Source organism: Loxodonta africana, chromosome 13, assembly GCF_030014295.1.
Source record: "Loxodonta africana isolate mLoxAfr1 chromosome 13, mLoxAfr1.hap2, whole genome shotgun sequence".
In the NCBI taxonomy this organism is placed as follows: Eukaryota; Metazoa; Chordata; class Mammalia; order Proboscidea; family Elephantidae; genus Loxodonta; species Loxodonta africana.
In genome coordinates this window covers 57233217-57253038 of record NC_087354.1, presented here as the reverse complement: position 1 = coordinate 57253038, position 19822 = coordinate 57233217, and the positions used below count along the sequence as shown (strand labels likewise).

Below are 19822 nucleotides of genomic sequence, written 5' to 3'. Positions count from 1 at the left end.
TTTTTGTTGTTGTTAACAAGTATTACTAAGCTTTGTTCTGACAGGCAGCTAATTTACTTGAAAATTACTTTGATCCTTTTGAAGCTTGTTTTTCACCTTAGTTAGGGCAGGTCTGGAGTAGCCTTTACTCCAAGGGCAGATTAGCCCTGCTCCTAGCATGGCATGGGGTATCTCCCAAGTATAATTCCTGATAGTTATTCAGTTCATTAACTCGCCAGCAGTTTTCCTTTCTCTGGTAGTTTTCTTGTAGAATATCACCCTATGCATGCACAGCTTGGTATTCAGCTAAGCCTCAAGGGGACCCTGTGCCTGCTTTCATTACATTTCTGGTAGTCTGTTGCTGGTATAAAGAAATACAATCTACTTTCATATATTGTTATAGCTAGACACCCTGCTAAACACTCTTATTATATCTAGCAATCTGTAGTCTTATTCTATCAACACCACCACTATCACTTCTCAGCTGAATAACCACAACAACTTCAAATTAGTCTCCCAGTCTCTAGTCTGGCACATCCCACGCCTCTCTCCAAGCTAAAGATTCCTGACTAGCCTATTTCTCTGAGCTTTGTATGTACTGTTACTCCTGCTTGGAATATTCTTTCTACCTCTTCACAGCCAACCTAACTCCTGCTTGTTCTTGTAGCTTCTGATGCTTGTCCTCAAATAATTGCAAGGTTAGGTCAGCCATTCTGCTTCCACGTAAAGTATCACTCTATACTTAATCCTTTTATATCTCTTTCTACTCTATATTGTTTATCTGTGTCTCCAATTAAACTATGACCTTTCTGAGGACAAGCTTTCACCTTAATCTCACAGTATGTCCAAAACCTACCAGAGTCTCTAACATATGGCAGATCAATAAACATTGTTTTTTTATTTTTATTGTGCTTTAAGTGAAAGTTTGCAAGTCAAGTCAGTCTCTCACACAAAAACTTATATACACCTTGCTACATACTCCCAGTTACTCTCCCCCTAATGAGACAGCCCGCTCCCTCCCTCTATTCTCCTTTTTCATGTCCATTTTGCTTCCAACCCCCTCTACCCTCTCATCTCCCCTCCAGGCAGGAGATGCCAACATAGTCTTAAGTGTCCACCTGATTCAAGAAGCTCACTCCTCACCAGCATCCCTCTCCAACCCATTGTCCAGTCTAATCCATGTCTGAAGAGTTGGCTTTGGGAATAAATGGTTCCTGTCCTGGACCAACAGAAGGTCTGGGGCCAAGACCACCGAGGTCCTTCTAGTCTCGGTCAGACCATTAAGTCTGGTCTTTTTACAAGAATTTGGGGTCTGCATCCCACTGCTCTCCTGCTCCATCAGGGATTCTCTGTTGTATTCCCTGTCAGGGCAGTCATCGGTTATGGCCAGGCACCATCTAGTTCTACTGGTCTCAGGCTGATGTAGTCTCTGGTTTATGTGAGCCTCTTGGGCTCATAATTACCTTGTGTCCCTGGTGCTCTTCATTCATACTCTTTCTATCCAGGTGGGTTGAGACCAATTGATGCATCTTAGACGGCTGCTTGCTAGCATTCAAGACCCCAGATGCCCCTTTCCAAAGTGGGATGCAGAATGTTTTCTTAATAGATTTTATCATGCCAATTGACTTAGATGTCCCCTGAAACCATGGTCCCCAAACCCCTGCCACGCTGGCCTTCGATGCATTCAGTTTATTCAGGAAACTTCTTTGCTATTGGTTTAGTCCAGTTGTGCTGACCTTGCCTGTATTGTGTTGTCTTTCCTGTCACCTAAAGTAGTTCTTATCTACTATCTAATTAGTGAAAACCTCTCTCCTACCCTCCCTCTCTCCCTCCTCTCGTAACCATCAAAGAATATTTTCTTCTCTGTTTAAACTATTTTAGAAGATCAAAAAACATCTGTTCAATGAATGCAAGAATAAAACCTCACTTAATACTCAAAAGATCCACCTGAAATAGAACTGTTTAAGCTATTCTGCAGATCAAGAAACAGATTTAAATAAAAATCTGCATGACTCAAGAAATATTATTCCATCCTACTAAATTTAGAAAAAAGGATGCCCAAAATATATGATAAATGTTTTATCATTAAAGAAAAAAAATTTGAATTTATGTTTTGAATACTATAAACTTGTCACCTATGACTAAAGAAAAGGCAAACAAAAACTGAAAAAAAGAACAAACAGTAATAAAAAATTACAATTAATATATCAAAAGCACAGTGATTTTTATTAGGGTAACCAAAAACTGAATAAAAGAACAAACAGTAATAAAAAATTACAATTTATATATCAAAAGCACAGTGATTTTTATTAGGGTAACCAACCATTCCGGTTGGCCCAGGCACACGGGACCATCAGAGTTAAAACTGTGGAAGGCCCAGGCAAACCAGGGCAAGCTGGTCACCCTAATCTTTTATTAATACAGGTATTTATATAAAACAAGTTCAGACTGAATTTTTTTCTTTTACGATAAAACAAATAAGGCAGAGTATATTGAGGACATGTAATTAATGTTTTCTACGTCATGCAGATTTGTATTTAATTGTCAGCACCACTCTTTATTATAAGCAAGTCACCTGGCCTCTCTGAGAATTAAAAATACATGCATCTTCCTACAGTGGTACAAATCCTTCAGAAATTCTAGAACATATATTTTTAAATGCAGGAATACATGCCCAAATTCATTTCCATTTCTTAAATGTAAGCCAGCCTTAAAATCCTTACCGGTGTCACTTCCTCTACACCAGTCATCTGGTATTTCCTCATCCTTTCAAACACGGAATGATCTGCACAGCCCCCTTTTGGACCATATTTATGGGGATAGTCTAAAATACAAAGAAGGAATGTCATTATTGTCACGTGTTTCAATGTTACCACTTATCTTATAAATGATAAATTAATTTTCATAATTAATTAAAGCCATTAATGCTATTGAGCATCCACAGGACAGGTATTCTAGTTTTAAAATCTCGCAGGTTTCTAAGTTCTTCCTCAGTAAAAATCTCTAGCTGTTTGTCACGTGCATGATTTGTAAATTCTAAAAGAGAAAAATAATCATTCTTTATTCTTAATCTACCCAACCTTTCCCACTTTAGATATATTTTTATATCTAAAATTCTTAAATCAGCAATTTACTTCATTTGTTAACTTACAGCTTTCCCTTCAGACATATTAAATTTCCTACACTGCAAATGTACAACCCCCCCTCAATCTGAACTACAGATAGGACAATATAATATTATATTTGGCTTGAATTCCATCAATAAATACCAACTGGCCTTAAGGAAAAGTGATCTAGAAACATGCTTCATGGCATGGTAAAAACAGACTGAGCTGAAATTTTTTCAAGTGAATGTTTTAGAAACCGCTAGCTATTTTGTCATTATTTGTTTTCCCTTCATAATTAAACAGTGATTAATTTATCCATACCTAAATTGGTCAAATTTCCAAATAACAGTTCAAATTGATCATTTAAAAGTTTATTCCACTCTTTCAAAGTTGTATGCACTTCTCCCTTGCTAAGATCCTCCTTATTCCATAAACATTTTATAATTCATTCTAGTAATCACAACTATGGAACGCTTCACGATAAGATGCCAAGACATGAGAGAGGAGGAAAGCAAGGAAAAATCCCTAACTAGGTTATAAATGGAATACTCAGAATTAGAAACACTACCAGTAGTTTCTTAAGAAAATCTAGAACTGATGAATGGACCACATCTACCATGGCCTCCACCAGACTGAGTCCAGTACAACTAGATGGTACCCAGGTACCACCACTGACTGTTCTGACAGGGATCACAATACGGGGTCCTGGAAAGAGCTGGAGAAAAATATAGAACAAAATTCTAACTCAAAAAGAAAGACCAGACTTGCTAGCCTGACAGAGACTACAGAAACTCTGAGAGTATGGCCCCTGGACACGCTATCAGCTCAGTAATGAAGTCATTACTGAGGTTCACCCTTCAGTCAAGGATTAGACAGGTCTATAAAACAGAATGAGACTAAAGGGGCACACTAGCCCAGGGGCAAGGACAAGAAGGCAGGTGGGAACAGGAAAGGTAGTAACAGTGAACCCAAGGCTGAGAAGGGAGAGTGTTGGTATGTCGTGGGGTTGTTAGCCAATGTCATAAAATATGCATACTAACTGTTTAATGAGAAACTAGTTTGTTCTGTAAGCCTTCATCGAAAACACAATAAAAATAAAGATTAAAAAATAGAAAAAGAAAATCTAGAACCTAAAGTGGGGACACCAGTGGACTACTTCATTGGAAATACTAGTTAAATACTATAATACAAATTTAAACTAGCAGGTAGAAGGTAGGGGTTATGGACAACCTACCTACATTGACATAACAACTCTGCTTTAAACTTTAAATTAGTTTTTATCAGAGGTCAAGATTGCAATGGCTATGAAATTCTAACCAATAAACATGAGAGAAAGGACAGAATTAAAAACTGCCGTTTTGCAGCCCCAAATGTATAAACTGATTTAGGCAAGAATCATCAGCAGGTGCTAAAACCATCAGGTAAAAGTTGTATGGGAACAGGACATACAGAGTCTCTGAAAGTATCGGCCCAGAGATTACACATTAACTATAAAGTAAAAATTTACCTTTCCACCAAAGAGATCTAGTGATTACCACTTCATCTACCCATTTACCAAGTGGTCAAACTTAGCATTACCACCAGCAGAACCACCTGACACTACGTGCCACCTGTTGTGATGCAGTAAGAAATACCCAGCTTCACTGACTCAGGATCCTTGCCAAATCATGTTTAAACTGAATCTAGTCATGAGTAAACAATCACACATGTCCAGAATGTGGGACATTCTATAAGTCACTAACCTAGACTCTTGAGAAACAGGCAATGATGTTAAAAAGCAGAAAAGGTAGAGAACTGGGGATGAGGAAGTCTGGTATAAAATAAGACACAAAAAGAGACATAAATACTAAATATAAATAGGTATTTTTAGGACTATGATTACAGACTATGATAGTAATAAATTAATGTTAATTTTTAGCGGCCTGAAACATTATTATAGCTATTTAGGAAAACGTAAAAATTATTAGGAGTTATGTGTCAAACTACAGGTAGTCCCCAACTTACAACAGGGTCTGTTCCAATGACTCAGTCCTAAGTTGGTTCTGATGTAAGTCAAATACCTTGGTTTTTTTTTTTTTAGTTTTCATTATTACTGCCTTTTCAGTATCTTTATAAATCCGATCTTTATTTATTCTGGGGGGTTGGAAACACTACATATAAACTTAAACATATTTTAATACATACATTAAAAAAGTACACAAATCATAAAAATGTACTCTTTCAAAGAAGGTTTAGACGACACTGCCATTTTGTCAGTTGCAATAGTAACTACACTTGTGGAAGGTTCTAGATCATCTAGGTTATCCCTGGGAATGGAGATGGTGTTTCTAGTCAGATAATTAATAAAAATTCTCTGTATGGTCCTTATCTTTTTTTCTTCATGTATTTCACAGTAACATCTCACCGCTTCCTGAATCTGCCTGTCGACTTTAGCAACGTGATCAGCATTTGGGTCCATGTTATCAAGCAACTGAAGCCCCTTAGTTTAGAAAAGTGAATCTATATGGCAGTGTTTTGAACAGTAAATCATAAAACTGAACATCTGTGAATGCTAATGCTAAAATCAGCAAATTTCATGCTGCAACATTGTATACAGTATAATTTACTAACGACAAGATGTACAAAAACACACACAAAAAAAGAACAGTCATAAGTGTGGTTCATTGTAACTCCAATACGTCGTAATTCGGGGACTACCTGTATTTAGCAGTGAACTTCCATGATGTCTATAACTTACTTTCAAATGGTTTCCAAAAAAGTGTAGAGAGGAGGCATTGCAAAACATTAAAAAACTGGTAAATCTAAGGGAAGGATATATAAGTGTTTATAGTGCAATTATTTTAACTTTCATGGAGGTCTGAAATTTTTCAAAATAAAATTAGGACTAAAAGATCACAATACCTGTAAAATAAAAACAATTTCAAATTATTTTGAAGTGGAGGAAAAAAACCCGAAATGTGGAGTGACAAAAAAATCTGATGTATTTATCTTTTAACTGTTTCAAAGGTTGACTTTGGCAAAGTAGAAATATGAAACAATTCAACATATATACATTTTAATCAGAATACACCACAGAGGCTGGAAAGTTTTTATAGAGTAATATGCCAAGTTTTTTAATTCTTCTACCTTTTAGTAGATTTGGAGAGAGCGTGTGTGTGTGTGTAAGGAGCCCTGGTGATGCAGTAGTTAAGTACTCAGCTGCTAACCTTAAGATTGGCAGTTTAGACCCAGAGCAACTCCCTGGGAGAAAGGTGTGGCAGTCTGCTTCTGTTAAGATCACAGCCTTTAAAACCTATCGGGCAGTTCTACTCTATTCCGTAGGTCACTATGAGTTATAATCGCCTTGATGGCAACAGGTTTGGTTTCGAGTTTTGTGTGTGTGTATTTGTGTCAGAGAGGTGTTTTAAAAAGTGGAAAAAATATGTATACATTAGCCACCAACTCTTCAAAAAGGGGATTACTTGATTTAAAGCTGTGCTGCCCAGTGACAGAAACGTTCTGTGTTTGCGCTGTCCAACACAAAAGCCACTAACCTGTGGCATGCTACGGAGGAAATAAATTTTATTTCTTTTAAATTGTCACATGTAGCTGATGACTACCTGTAAATATCTGGAAAACGGGAAAAGTGGCATGGTTGTGACAACCAAGCTGTATGTCAATTCAGATCAGGTCAGATGAGACCTGTAGCCCACATGCTTCATTTATACCTTCCCCTTTTTTTTTTTTTTTCTTTCTTTCTTTACACTATTAATCCATTCTTTTTTTTTTTTTTCTTTACACTATTAATCCATTCATCCAAATACTTCCTGAATGTCTGCTGAAGATCAGGCACAGAGCCCAGGATACAAAATCAAAAAGATATTTCCTCTTCCTTTTAAAGTGTTCAGAGTTAATTTACAGACAGTACCACAGGATCACTGCTGTGTCAGAAATATACAAGTTCAGTGAAAGCTTCAAAAATAACATGGCTAAGTCTGCCTTAGGAAATTGAGGCAGTTTGACAAATTAAGGTTTGAGACTTGAATGATGTATGCATAAATGTATAAGGTAGACAAACTGAGGAAAGGCATTTCAACAAATTCTTTGAAAAAGTGAGTGTTCAGGAAAATCGAAGTAGATCATTATTATAAGAACTTCAGGTTAAAAAAAAAAGGACTGGCAGGAAAAAAGGATGAAAACATATATAGGGCCAGTCATGATGGGCCCTGACCTACTACATTTAATCTGTGCTATATTTTTTTATCCGTTTTTGGAAGAGGGCATTGTTGGTTCAGTGGTAGAATTCTAGCCTTCCATGTGGGGGATGTGGGTTCAATTCCCAGACACTATACCTCAGGGTTAAGCCACCGTCTGTCAGCGGTGGTTAGCATGATATTATGATGCTGAACAGGTTTCAGAAGAGCTCCTAGACTAAAATGGACTAGGAAGAAAGGCCTGGAGGTTTACTTTAAAAAATCAGCCATGAAAACCTACAGATCACAAAGGTCTGATCTGAAGCCAATCAGGGGGATGATGCATGACCAGCAGCATTTCATTCCTTTGTGCATGGGGCTACCATGAATCAGGAGCCAACTCAATGGCAGCTAACAACAACATTCATTTTTTGAGATGGTTTCTATTTCACTGTATGTATAACATTTCTTTAAAAAATATGAAGTTAAATGTAAACTTGTCAACATTTGTTGAATCTCAATGGTATGGTCAATGTAAGTTACATTACTCTGTTTATATTTTTAGTTGTTTGTCTCATAATTTAAAAAATGATACTATCTTTATCTGGCAAAGGAACAACCTCAAAAGATATGTATGATTTACTCTGGTGGTGATCTTATAAAAGGTAATGGTTTAATACAAGCTACGAACAGTGGTTACAGTAGAGACAGATGAAACTGGGTTGGCGCCCTGTTTCCTAATTAGCATGAAAAATTACACACAGACACAAGAGACTTGTTTTTACCTTAGAGAGGTGTTCTTACATATGGACAAAAGGAAGAACTGGGCGGAACGAGAAATCACCCCAATAATCACAAGAGATGCACAAACTGCAAAGTCTTAGAACAAAGGGAAGCCAAGAGATTATTAGACCTAGGGCAAAAACTCAGAGTGAGGGAAACAGTAAGATCTGACTTCGTACTGCTTCCCCAGAAGGAAATTAGGACTGATCCTATAGACCAGAGTAAATGAGCCAAGACCCGGGAACCAAGAAGTCACAAATGCAAGGAAAGAAATACAGCCACAAAAGCTGGGGATCAAGGCAGTGAGAGGTTTTGAGACAACCCTCAAGATTTCTGTGGATGGACACACTGTGAAGAAGTCCCAGATTGCCAGGAAAGTGGGAAAACATCTCTCCTTGCACAGTGCTGGAGGGAAATACTTTATAATCTCTAAATTCTACTCATCTTTCAGTCTCTAGATCGAATACTATTTCCTCTGGCCAATTCAATTCCTCCAAGTGGAGTTTTCCTGAAATTGTAAAGACTCGACCTTGACCTCTTCCGTGGTACAAAGCGTTTCCTACTTGGTATTATTAGTCACTTCTGTGTATATCTTCTCTCTAACAATTAGATCTCATGTTTTATATAAATGCTTGTATCAAATTAAGCTATCGTCTGAGTACCTAGCATAAAACAGATGCTCAAATATCTGTTGAAATGAATTCAAGATTTAAAAAAAATTTTTTTTAGCTACCACCACTGACTGCTCTGACAGGGATCACAATAGAAGGTCTCAGACAGAGCTAGAGAAAAATGCAGAACACAATTTTAACTCATAAAAAAGCAGTCTTACTTGACTTACTGGTCAGACAGACTGGAGAAACCCCAAGACTACAGCCTTTTAGCTCGGTAATGAAGACACTCCTGAGGTTCACCCTTCAGCCAAAGATTAGACAGGCCCATAAAACAAAACGAAACTAAAGGGGCACACCAGCCCAGGGGCAAGGACTAGAAGGCAGGAAGGGACAGGAAAGTTGGTAATAGGGAGCCCAAGGACAAGAAGAGAGAGTGTTGACATGTCTTGGGGTTGGTAACCAATGTCACAAAACAATATGTGTAGTAACATTAATGAGAAGCTACTTTGTTCTGTAACCTTCATCTACTATGCCGGGAATGACAGCCTGAAGAGGAATGGTGTTGCAGTCATCGTCAAAAAGAACATTTTAAGACCTATCCTGAGGTACAATGCTGTCAGTGATAGGATAATATCTATACGCCTACAAGGAAGACCAGTTAATATGACTATTATTCAAATTTACATACCAACCACTAAGGCCAAAGAAGAAACAGAAGATTTTTATCAGCTGATGCAGCCTGAAATTGGTCAAACATGCAATGAGGTTGCACTGATAATTACTGGTGATTGGAATGTGAAAGCTGGAAACAAAGAAGAAGGATCAATAGTTGGAAAATATGGCTGTGGTGACAGAAACAATGTCGGGGATCGAATGACAGAATTTTGCCAGACCAACAACTTCTTCATTGCAAATACCTTCTTTCACCAACATAAATGGCCACTATACACATGGACACACAGGAATCAAACTGACTACATCTCTGGAAAGAGACAATGGAAAAGCTCAATATCATCAGTCAGAACAAGGCCAGGGGCCGACTATAGAACACACCATCAATTGCTCATATGCAAGTTTAAGCTGAAACTGAAGAAAATCAGAGCAAGTCCACGAGAGCCAAAATATGACCTTGAGTACATCCTACCTGAATTTAGAGACCATCTCAAGAAAAGATTTGATGCATTGAACACTACTGACTGAAGACCAGACGAGTTGTGGAATGAGATCAAGGATTTCATACATGGAGAAAGCAAGAGGTCATTGCAAAGACAGGAAAGAAAAGACCAAAATGGATGTCAGAGGAGACTCTGAAACTTGCTCATGAACATCAAGCAGCTACAGCAAAAGGAAGAAATGATGAAGTAAAAGAAATGTACAGATTTCAAAGGGTGGCTCGAGAAGACAAAGTAAAGTATCACAACAACATGTGCAAAGAGCTGGAGATAGAAAACCAAAAGGGAAGAACTAGATTGGCATTTCTCAAGCTGAAAGAACTGAAGAAAAAATTCAAGACTCGAGTTGCAATAGTAAAGGATTCCATAGGGAAAATATTAAATGACACAGGAAGCATCAGAAGAATATGGAAGGAATACACAGAGTCATTATACCAAAAAGAATTAGTCGATGTTCAACCATTTCAAGAGGTAGCATATGATCAGGAACCAATGGTACTGAAGGAAGAAGTCCATGCTGCTCTGAAGGCACTGGCAAAAAACAAGGCTTCAGGAATTGATGGGATATCAATTGAGATGTTTCAACAAACGGATGCAGCACTGGAGGTGCTCACTCATCTATGCCAAGAAATATGGAAGACAGCTTCCTGGCCAAATGACTGGAAGAGATCCACATTTATACCTATTCCCAAGAAAGGTAATCCAACCGAATGTGGAAATTACAGAAGAATATCATTAATATCATACACAAGCAAAATTTTGCTGAAGATCATTCAAAAGAAGTTGCAGCAGTATATGGACAGGGAACTGCCAGGCATTCAGGCTGGTTTCAGAAGAGGACGTGGAACCAGGGATATCACTGCTGATGTCAGATGGATCCTGGCTGAAAGCAGAGAATACCAGAAGGATATTTACCTGTGTTTTACTGACTGTGCAAAGGCATCTGACTGTGTGGATCATAACAAATTATGGGTAATGTTGTGAAGAATGGGAATTCCAGAAAACTTAATTGTGCTCATGAGGAACCTTCACATAGATCAAGAAGCAGTTGTTTGGACAGAACAAGAGATACTGATTGGTTTAAAGTCTGGAAAGGTGTGCATCAGGGTTGTATTCTTCCACTATACCTATTCAATCCGTATGCTGAGCAAATAATACAAGAAGATGGACTATATGAAGAAGAATGGGGCATCAGGATCAGAGGAAGACTCATTAACAACGTTGCTTGCTGAAAGTGAAGAGGACTGGAAGCATTTACTAATGAAGATCAAAGACCACAGCATTCAGTATGGATTACCCCTCAACATAAAGAAAATAAAAATCCTCACAACTGGACCAATGAACAACATCATGATAAACAGAGAAAAGATGGAAGTTGTCAAGGATTTCATTCTACTTGGATCCACAATCAACAGCCATGGAAGCAGCAGTTGAGAAGTCAAAAGACGCATTGCATTGGGTAAATCTGCTGCAAAGGACCTCTTTAAAGTATTAAAGAGCAAAGATGTCACCTTAAAGACTAAGGTGCGCCTGACCCAATCGCATCATATGCATGTAAAAGCTGGATAATGAATAAGGAAGACTGAAGAAGAATTGACACCTTTGAATTGTGGTGTTGGCGAAGAATATTGAATATACCACGGACTGCCAAAAGATCGAACAAATCCGTCTTAGAAGAAGTACAACCAGAATGCTCCTTAGAAGCAAGGATGGCGAAACTGGGTCTTACATACTCTGGACATGTTGTCGGGGGAATCAGTCCCTGGAGAAGGACGTCATGCCTGGCAGAGTACAGGGTTAGCGGAAAAGAGGAAGACCCTCAAGGAGGTGGATTGACACAGTGGCTACAGCAATGAGCTCAAGCATAACAATGACTGTAAGGATGGCTCAGGACGGGGCAGTGTTTCTTTCTGTTGTGCACAGGGTCGCTATGAGTCGGAACTGACTTCATGGCACCTAACAACAACAATATTTTGTATACTGTAATTTGAAACATTAAAAACATCAGGAATTAGAACATTTATTTCTTTGTAAACTGCATTTTACATATTATAAATTAAAGATATAAATCCCTTTTGAAAGCTTGATGTTTAGATTAAAAAAAAGTTTCCAAAGCAATACTTCGGAATTTACGTATGCTTCCAATCTGTCAGCAAAAAAAAAAAAAAAAAAAACTCTCCTAATAGAAAAAAGGGATCAAGTATAAAATTTTTCCTATATTCTTTCAAAACTTCTAAAAGGGCCCATTTTCCCTGGCCACCACATTAACTGCAAAAATGGACAATGACATTTTCCCCCTAAAATTACTGACAATAAAATCCCCATTGCTAGAAAAAGCTTTTGTTCAGCTAATGAATAAGCCCTCATTGAGATGCTAAATCATAGGATGTACTGTGGTTCCCTGAAAAGGCCAAACAGCATATTCTTTCACAAAGACTAAGTCATGAGTGTAGAATATTCAGCCTATTTAAAACAAAGATCAGCTTTAGATCCATTGCCTTTCTTCCAGCTCCTCTGCTTGCCAACCTCTCGCTATTGTTTGGTTGTATTTTAGAAGGCAGAAATATAAATAATACATACAGTGTGACACAGCCTCAAGCAGGAAACAGCTCTGGTTAACTCTCGGTCAGCCACTCCAGCCAGGGCAGTATGTACAGTTCAACTCTCTGCCCAGCAGAACCACGTATAAAAAGCCCACCTCTCACTGCACCGCAACTAGAGTACCCCCAGCAGGGCAACACTCTGCCTGCGTGGCTGGAAGGTTAGGAACTTGACTCTGAGGTTCAAGGCCTTGGCCAGAAGACTAACAGTCAAACACTGTGCCTAAGAGAGGGCTGCATGGCCCCGGCATGCCCAGGCAGGGGCAGCGGCTGGAGTTGGGAGCTGAGCAGCCTGTGGCCGACTAGGACCAGGCCGGGTGCCACAGCAGCTGCCGTGGAGCTGCTGGGCCCTTTGCGATGAGAGATCTTGAGGTGCTTCTCTCTCCTCTGTGTGGTTGACAGTGTGGTTGGTGAACAGATGGGTGACAGTGTCAAAACCTTTCTCCAGGACCCTGCCAGGGGAAACAGGCCTCCATCTGGCTATCTGTACCATCTCACAGCTGGCTGTGTGAACACAGCAAAAGAGGAAGGAACAGCGTCTAAGAAGGGCAAGTAGTGTCCTGGTACAGAAGACAGCCAGTGTTTAGGGAGGTGGCAAGACAGTGAGCCACATACTATTGTTAGTAGGATTTTCTGATTGACTCTCCTCTTGTTCTACGGGTGTCGATTTCCTGCGCTTCCGTCAGTAACAGCACAAACTACTGGTGATCCATCACTACGTGGAGACATTCAGTCGTGGCTGGAATTCTTCCTCACATCAGTTCTCAGTGCTCTTTGGGTGCTTAGCGAAGTTGTCAGTGCTATTTGGTTCCAAGATGTAGCTGATCTGACATCTGAGGTAGCAGGGAGGAAGCCTCACCCACTCCCTAGTGTCAGCAAAGTAACCACTGAGAAGCTCTTCAGCCTTTTGCTGCAGCATCTTTTCTTTCTCCCAGGGATGTTTATAAGTCTCTTCCCCACCCATCTTGCTGGTCAGCTCTTAGTCTCCTCATGTGTTCCTTCTGCATTCACTGGACTGCTTTGAATACCGCTGATTCAATAAGGTAACTGAAACATACCAGTGGCTGTCAGACACAGAAAGGAACGGGACTTACTACTTTGGATTGGTTTGCCTTTGGCTTTCCTCACAGCCATGCATTTCTCACACATTATCAGTGGCTGCCTCTTTCCTTTACTCATTATCAGCACCAATGAAGCAAAGACCCCCTTATTTCAGTTGCGCCTCTATTCCTTGGTGGTCTTCTCAAGCAACAGCCTCTTCTACAAGACGGTCTACCTGCAGTCTGCTCTGAGTAGCTCAACCTCTGCAGGAAGTTCCCATCACCACATCCATCTCCTGCCAAGCTGAAGGCTGCTGCAGGCCTCTGACTTCACCTACCATCCACAGGGGATGGGTAGGCGGAAAGGAGGACGTGACGGCTCTTTGCTCTGTTCACCTCCCCGACCCAGGGAGGGCAGGGCTGATTCTGCCAAGGGTCATTTGCTTATTCCCTCCTGAGGAACCAGAATTTTGTCTCTGGTACACTTAGGCAGAATCGTCTGACACTTGTATGTGGGTTTTTAACACTGAGAGTCTGAAAGGACCACAGGTTTTTCCGTAGCTGTTTTCTAGCATTTGCCAAACCTTGTGCCTACACTGATTTCAATACTTTGTTTTTCTCCCTGTGCCACTGGTCATACCCTACCTCCCCCTGCCTTCCATCCCTGGATGAGCAGATTTTGTAAGTCCGGCTGTCGTAACTGTGGATTTATTTATTGTCTTCTGTGAAGCACGTACACTGGATGTGGCAGGTGAAGGCATGTCTCAGTTACTCCTGGCTCCTCCCTCGACAGTCTGGGTTTTTGTAACTCAGGTTAGGTTTCAGGCTCTCTTGTTCCTGCAAAAAATGAGTTTGAAGAGACGTGACAGGAGGAAAGACCTCACACCCAGGTCTGCTGGGTTTTGAGGAGTGATTTTCTTTCTTCCCCTTGAACGGGAAAGGCTTTCTTCACTGGTACATAAAGTACCCCAACTACAGGAGTTACAAATCCTGGACAAGTGCCACCGTAATGCAAAATGCTCAGAGAACCTGAACGTTTATATTCTGGAGGTCTGAGATTTACTGCTGGCCGCTGCAGGTCTGTCTAGTATTTCAAAGGAATACTGGGTGTTGCAAATAGGAAACTCAAGGGGTAAATTTATTCAAACCATTGCACCTGTGATTCGTCGGCTTTTTTCCTGTTACTCTAAGAGACTAAGTATGGGGGTGGGAAGAGAGGGTGTCAAAAACAATTGTACAATTTGAAATTATCACAATTAAACATCAGCTGGTTTCCCATACACACACGCACACTGCGTGTTAATTCCTCCAATAACATGCTATTAATCAAGTAATCCAACATTTATTATTTTAATGGAATTTAAAAGAGTGACTCCACAGACAGACAATGCACAAAAAGTTGCTCTGTTAGTATTTGGGCATAGAGTAGGGTCCTTGTCCGTGAAAACTGACATTTTCAAAGTTGCCAAAACCAATAAGGATTCACTGAGAGCATGGGTGGAAAGAAGAGTAGGCTTCTTTTTGGGGGTGGGGGGGTAGGGGGGACAGTTTAGAGGAAGGAAAGAACGGGTAAGGGACCCCAAATGTCCTCCCCTTTCTAATTCCAGTGGGTAGTAGTCCCCTATCTCCATGTCCAATTTCTGTCTGTGGAGCATATGTGGGGGAAGCATAGGAACAGGGGCACAGTATGGTTGTCCCTGGGAAGGGGACAGGCTGAGATGGTCCCTTTTCCACATGCACAAACACCACCTATCTCCCAGGGAACATGTCCCTCCTGGCCCCTGCTCTGTAGGAGGTAAGGGCTGGTGCTGGGTGCCAGTAGGATCAGGAGGGCCAGGCTAACAGGAGAAATATTCTGACCACTTATAAGCAGTATCACTCGATGCTAAAGCAGCGAAGGGCAGACCCTTTACCCTGTCATCACTGCATCCACAGTATTTAAAGTGTCTTCTAGAGTTGAGGCATTCGAGTAACAGTAATAAAAAAACTAATCAGTTGTTAATTACAATTTCTCAGAAATAATGTCTTTGGTTGTCTAGTGTTTCATAACACTTACCATTAGCTATCAACAATCAACATTTTGGTTTTTCTCAATGACTATTGATTTTATTCTACTTTTAAACATAAAGCCACAAGAGAAAATTAAAGTTAAACCTGAAAACTTGTTACATGCTGATTTAGAGTGATTGCTATTTCCATGTATTCAATTTAGGACGACACACCTCTGAAAAAAAAACAGTAAATGGGTGACTCAGGGCCAGACAAGATGCCAGTTTCCTTTTGTTCTTTTTCCCTCTCCTTTCTCCTTTTTTCTTTTCTTTCCTTCCCTTTTCAAGTTCCCAAGATGTAGCAGCTGAAAAGAATTATTTTTGCAACCAGTGTAATAACTACCCTTCTATCATCTCAGATTTTTCCCTCCAGCAGTCAAAAGTATACCCCTCATATTCAAGGTTCAAGCCAAATGCCACCTCCCCTGGGAAGTCTCCTAAATTTCCCTAAGGCTTCCTTAATGTGTTAAGCTCTGATGACATTTCTGTTACAGCATTTATCACATTCTGGCTCTATTACTGACTAAGAATTCCCCTGAAGACTGGGCGGGGGGGGGGGTCATAATCCTTCCTGTACATTCACACACATCAATAAATACTTGAACTTAATTTTTCAGTCAGCACCTGGATTCCACGCCTCTTTGCAAAGGTCATCCATTAACCAAAGACCACCCATTAACTGCTGCCTCCAATAACCTACTTTTAGCCTTCAGACTATCTGTAACCAGGAACCATCTCCCATTTAAAACTTTTCCTACAGGAGAGTGTGTTCCAAATCCCCAACTACGTTACAGACTGGTTATAAAATAGGATAGGTTCAAAACTAGGGCCCGTAAGCACATAAATTTCCTAATTTTATGTCAGTGTTATTCTTAATTGCATTGATTCATTTACTAAACAAAGAACAGGAGGAGAAACTATTATTTACCAAGCACCAGGGATACAAGAATAAATAACAGAGTATCCACCCTCAAAGAGCTTACAGTCTAGCTGGGGAGTCAAACATGTAAACAAGTATTACATTTAAGCATTAACTGGTTAAATGTTAAGATTTCTCTGCAACCACCTATGTTATTGTTGCTGATGTGTACCATACAGTTGATTTTGACTCATACAGACCCCATAAACCCACTGCCATCGAATCGATTCCAACTCAAAGCAATAGGACAGAGCAAAACTGCCCTATAGGGTTTCCTGGGCTGTAATCTTATGTTTTCTCTCATGGAGCTGCTGCTAAGTTTGAATGCTGACCTTTCAGTTAGCAGCTGAGCACTCAACCATTGCACCACCAGGGCAGTCATCTACAGTTTAATAAATATCAGCTGAATTTAATTTACTATCCAGCCAACAGCTGTCTTCCTTCCATGTCTCTTCTCAAAGATCAATCATATGACCCATGACCTTTAAATTCAAGACTTAAGGAAGATTCAAGACTTAAGGAGGATTCCTTAACATATAAACCAAAAACCCACTGCCGTCGAGTTGATTCTGACTCATAGTGACCCTACAGGACAGAGTAGAACTGTCCCATAGAGTTTCCAAGGAATGCCTGGTGAATTCGAACTGCTGACCTTTTGGTTAGCAGCCACAGCACTTAAGCACTACACCACTAGGGTTTCCCCTTAATATATAAGCAAGAGTAAAGTGGGGGAGTCCAGAACTGAGGAGTCAGTAAATGCTTCTACAAGATTATATCTGAGTGATAACTACCCTTCTCCTATCATCTCAGGTTTTTTTCTGGAAGGGTAAGTATCAGTTTGCAAGAGAAAGCATCCACCACTAGCACAAGATGAACATTCCTTCTGTTCTCTTCCTTCCACAAGACTCATCTTAAATCTCTAAAGTGTCTCCTTTCCACAGCTCAGGCAGCAGACCAAGACCTTAAGTGTCCTCAGAACTTATTTAATCCCTTTGCCTCTTTTCAAAATTTAGCTTCTCTTTAATCAACCAACAGTTGATAAGTTAAGGACAAAAAGGTCATCGTAGCTTAGTTTGTAACAGACAAAAACCAGAAACAACTCAAATGACTGACAACAAGCAAATGCGTAAACAGTTTTTGGTAAATCCATGAAATAGGATACTACTCACCAATAAGAAGGAAAGAACATGGATGAATCTTAAAATAACTATGTCGAGAGAGCGGGCTATCTCATTAGGGGGAGAGTAATTGGGAGTGTTTTTTTTTTTTTTTAGCAAGGTGTATATGGGTTTTTGTGTGACAGACTGACTTGGTTTGTAAACTTTCACTTAAAGCACAATAAAAATTATAAAAAAAAAAAATAATTATGTTGAGTTAAGGATGCCAGAAATTAAACAAACAAAAAAAAGAGTACATAACATATAATTGAATGTACATAAAATTCTAGAAAATGCAACCTACAGAATAGTGGTTGCCTAAGGAAGGAGGGGAGCCCGGTGGCACTGGTTAAGCACTTGGTATTAACTGAAAGGTTAGTGGTTCAAACACACCAGCCACTCTGCAGGATAAAGATGTAGCAATCTGGTTCCGTAAAGACCAGTCCTTGGGAGTAAAAGCAGTGAGAATTTACAGCTCTCTTCCATGAGCAAAGCAGAAGAGCACATGGTAAAGAACAAGAGTTCTACAATCATGTGACCTAACTTTTCAAAGCCTTAGTTTCCTCGTCTATAAAATGGGGATAAAGCAGGGCAATGAAAGAGGAAGGCAGAAGAATTTATGCATTCCAACTATGGTGCTGGCCAAGATTATCAAAAACACCGTGGACTGCGAGAAGAACCATCAGTTTTAGAAGAAATACAACCAGAAGGCTCCTTAGAAGTGGGGATGGTGAGACTTCAACCCATGTACTTTGGACACATCATCAGGAAAGATCAATTGCTAGAAAAGGACACCATGGTTGGCAAAGCAGAGGGTCGGCAAAAACAAGGGAAACCCTCAATGAGATGGACTGACACAACAGCCACAACAACGGACTCAAACACAGCAACAGTCACGAATGGCACAGGGCCGGGCGATGTTTTGTTCTGTTATACAGAAGGTACCATGAGTCAGAGCCAACTCGATGGCTACCAACAACACGGTTCACAGAGTTACTGTGAGGATTAAACGGAATAACGCAAGTAGAGAACTTGATACAGGGCCAGGTTCTGCTGCTGCTGCTGCTACCAGAACCTTAGGTATTCTCTTCAGAGAGATTAAACGATCAGTGAAAGTAAATTTACCTCTCTAGTAAATAAACCACAGCCTGCGGAACAAATGAGTCCTACCACCTGTTTTTCTTTCGCCTGTAAACTAAGGTGGTTTTTACATTTTTAAATGGTTAGAAGAAAAATATCAAAAGAACAATATTTTGTGTCATGCGAAAATTATATGAAATGTAACTTTAAGTGTACATAAATAAAGTTTTATTGGCACACAGCCATGCTTACTCACTTAGGTATTTTCTACAGCTACTTGCACAGTACAGTAGCACCGACAGAGAGCAGGTGGTCTGCAAAGCCTGAAGTAGCTACTATCTGAACCTTCACAGAAAAAAGTCTGTCAACCCCTGCTCTAAAATCCAGAATGTAGTTAACTATTTAGAAACTAAAAAGTTAATTCGTGGGTGTTTTCTTTTCTTAAACTACAGTTAATTCCACAAATTTTCAGATAGTTTTGTTTCAAAAGTAATTGCCTAAATTTGTAAGCATTAAAAAATATGATCCATTCGTTCCCATACTTCCAACCCTCATAATCACTACATTTTCACTTACTAGAGAGAGAGTTACAAACAAAATCACTCTACTATTACTCTTAGGTTCTAATACCACTATTGGTATATATATAATAATAAAAAGAACTTGAAAAGGCCTCCTTACTGTGAGCTTATATTTATGTGGAGAAGTAAAAAAGTAAGAGCTAAAATCAATGGTAAAGTTAATAACAAAAAGAAGAGAAAACTGAAAAGCATTCAATATCATTGATTCTCCAACCTAATTAATTATCTTTGGGGAAAAAGAAAGATTGACATAAAAAAAGATATTTGGAAGTTACTACGGAAAGCAACATGAAAAAATACAATTACATTACAAGGGAGAAATGAAAGTGAAGGAAAAAACAAAACAGGATATGCTTAAATGTACATACCAAGGAGCTAAGAAGAGGAGGAAGACAAGAAGGAAAACACAAAAGACGGAAATCTTAACAGGCAGGCAAACACAGCAGAGGGCACTGACAGAACACATAAGGCAAAGGAAAAAGTATGACTACAGTATGATAGGAAGGGAGAGGTAAGTTCAAAATCTATTAAATTACTCTTCCCTTCTCTTTCCTTTCCCAAAAAAGCCAT

At 39.6% G+C, this 19822-nt stretch overlaps 1 protein-coding gene and 1 pseudogene across 2 annotated transcripts in view; one reads left to right on the top strand and one right to left on the bottom strand.

The window, feature by feature from the left end:
* ADAM10 (ADAM metallopeptidase domain 10) overlaps positions 1-19822 on the bottom strand; it is a 165509-nt gene that overhangs the window by 55941 nt on the left and 89746 nt on the right. For both annotated transcript variants that reach the window (XM_064267488.1, XM_064267489.1), the window contains exon 5: positions 2703-2803. In XM_064267488.1, the coding sequence (XP_064123558.1) occupies positions 2703-2803 (101 nt within the window). The remainder of the gene's footprint in view (positions 1-2702; positions 2804-19822) is intronic.
* On the top strand, positions 12846-13795 carry LOC104846708 (etoposide-induced protein 2.4 homolog; annotated as a pseudogene).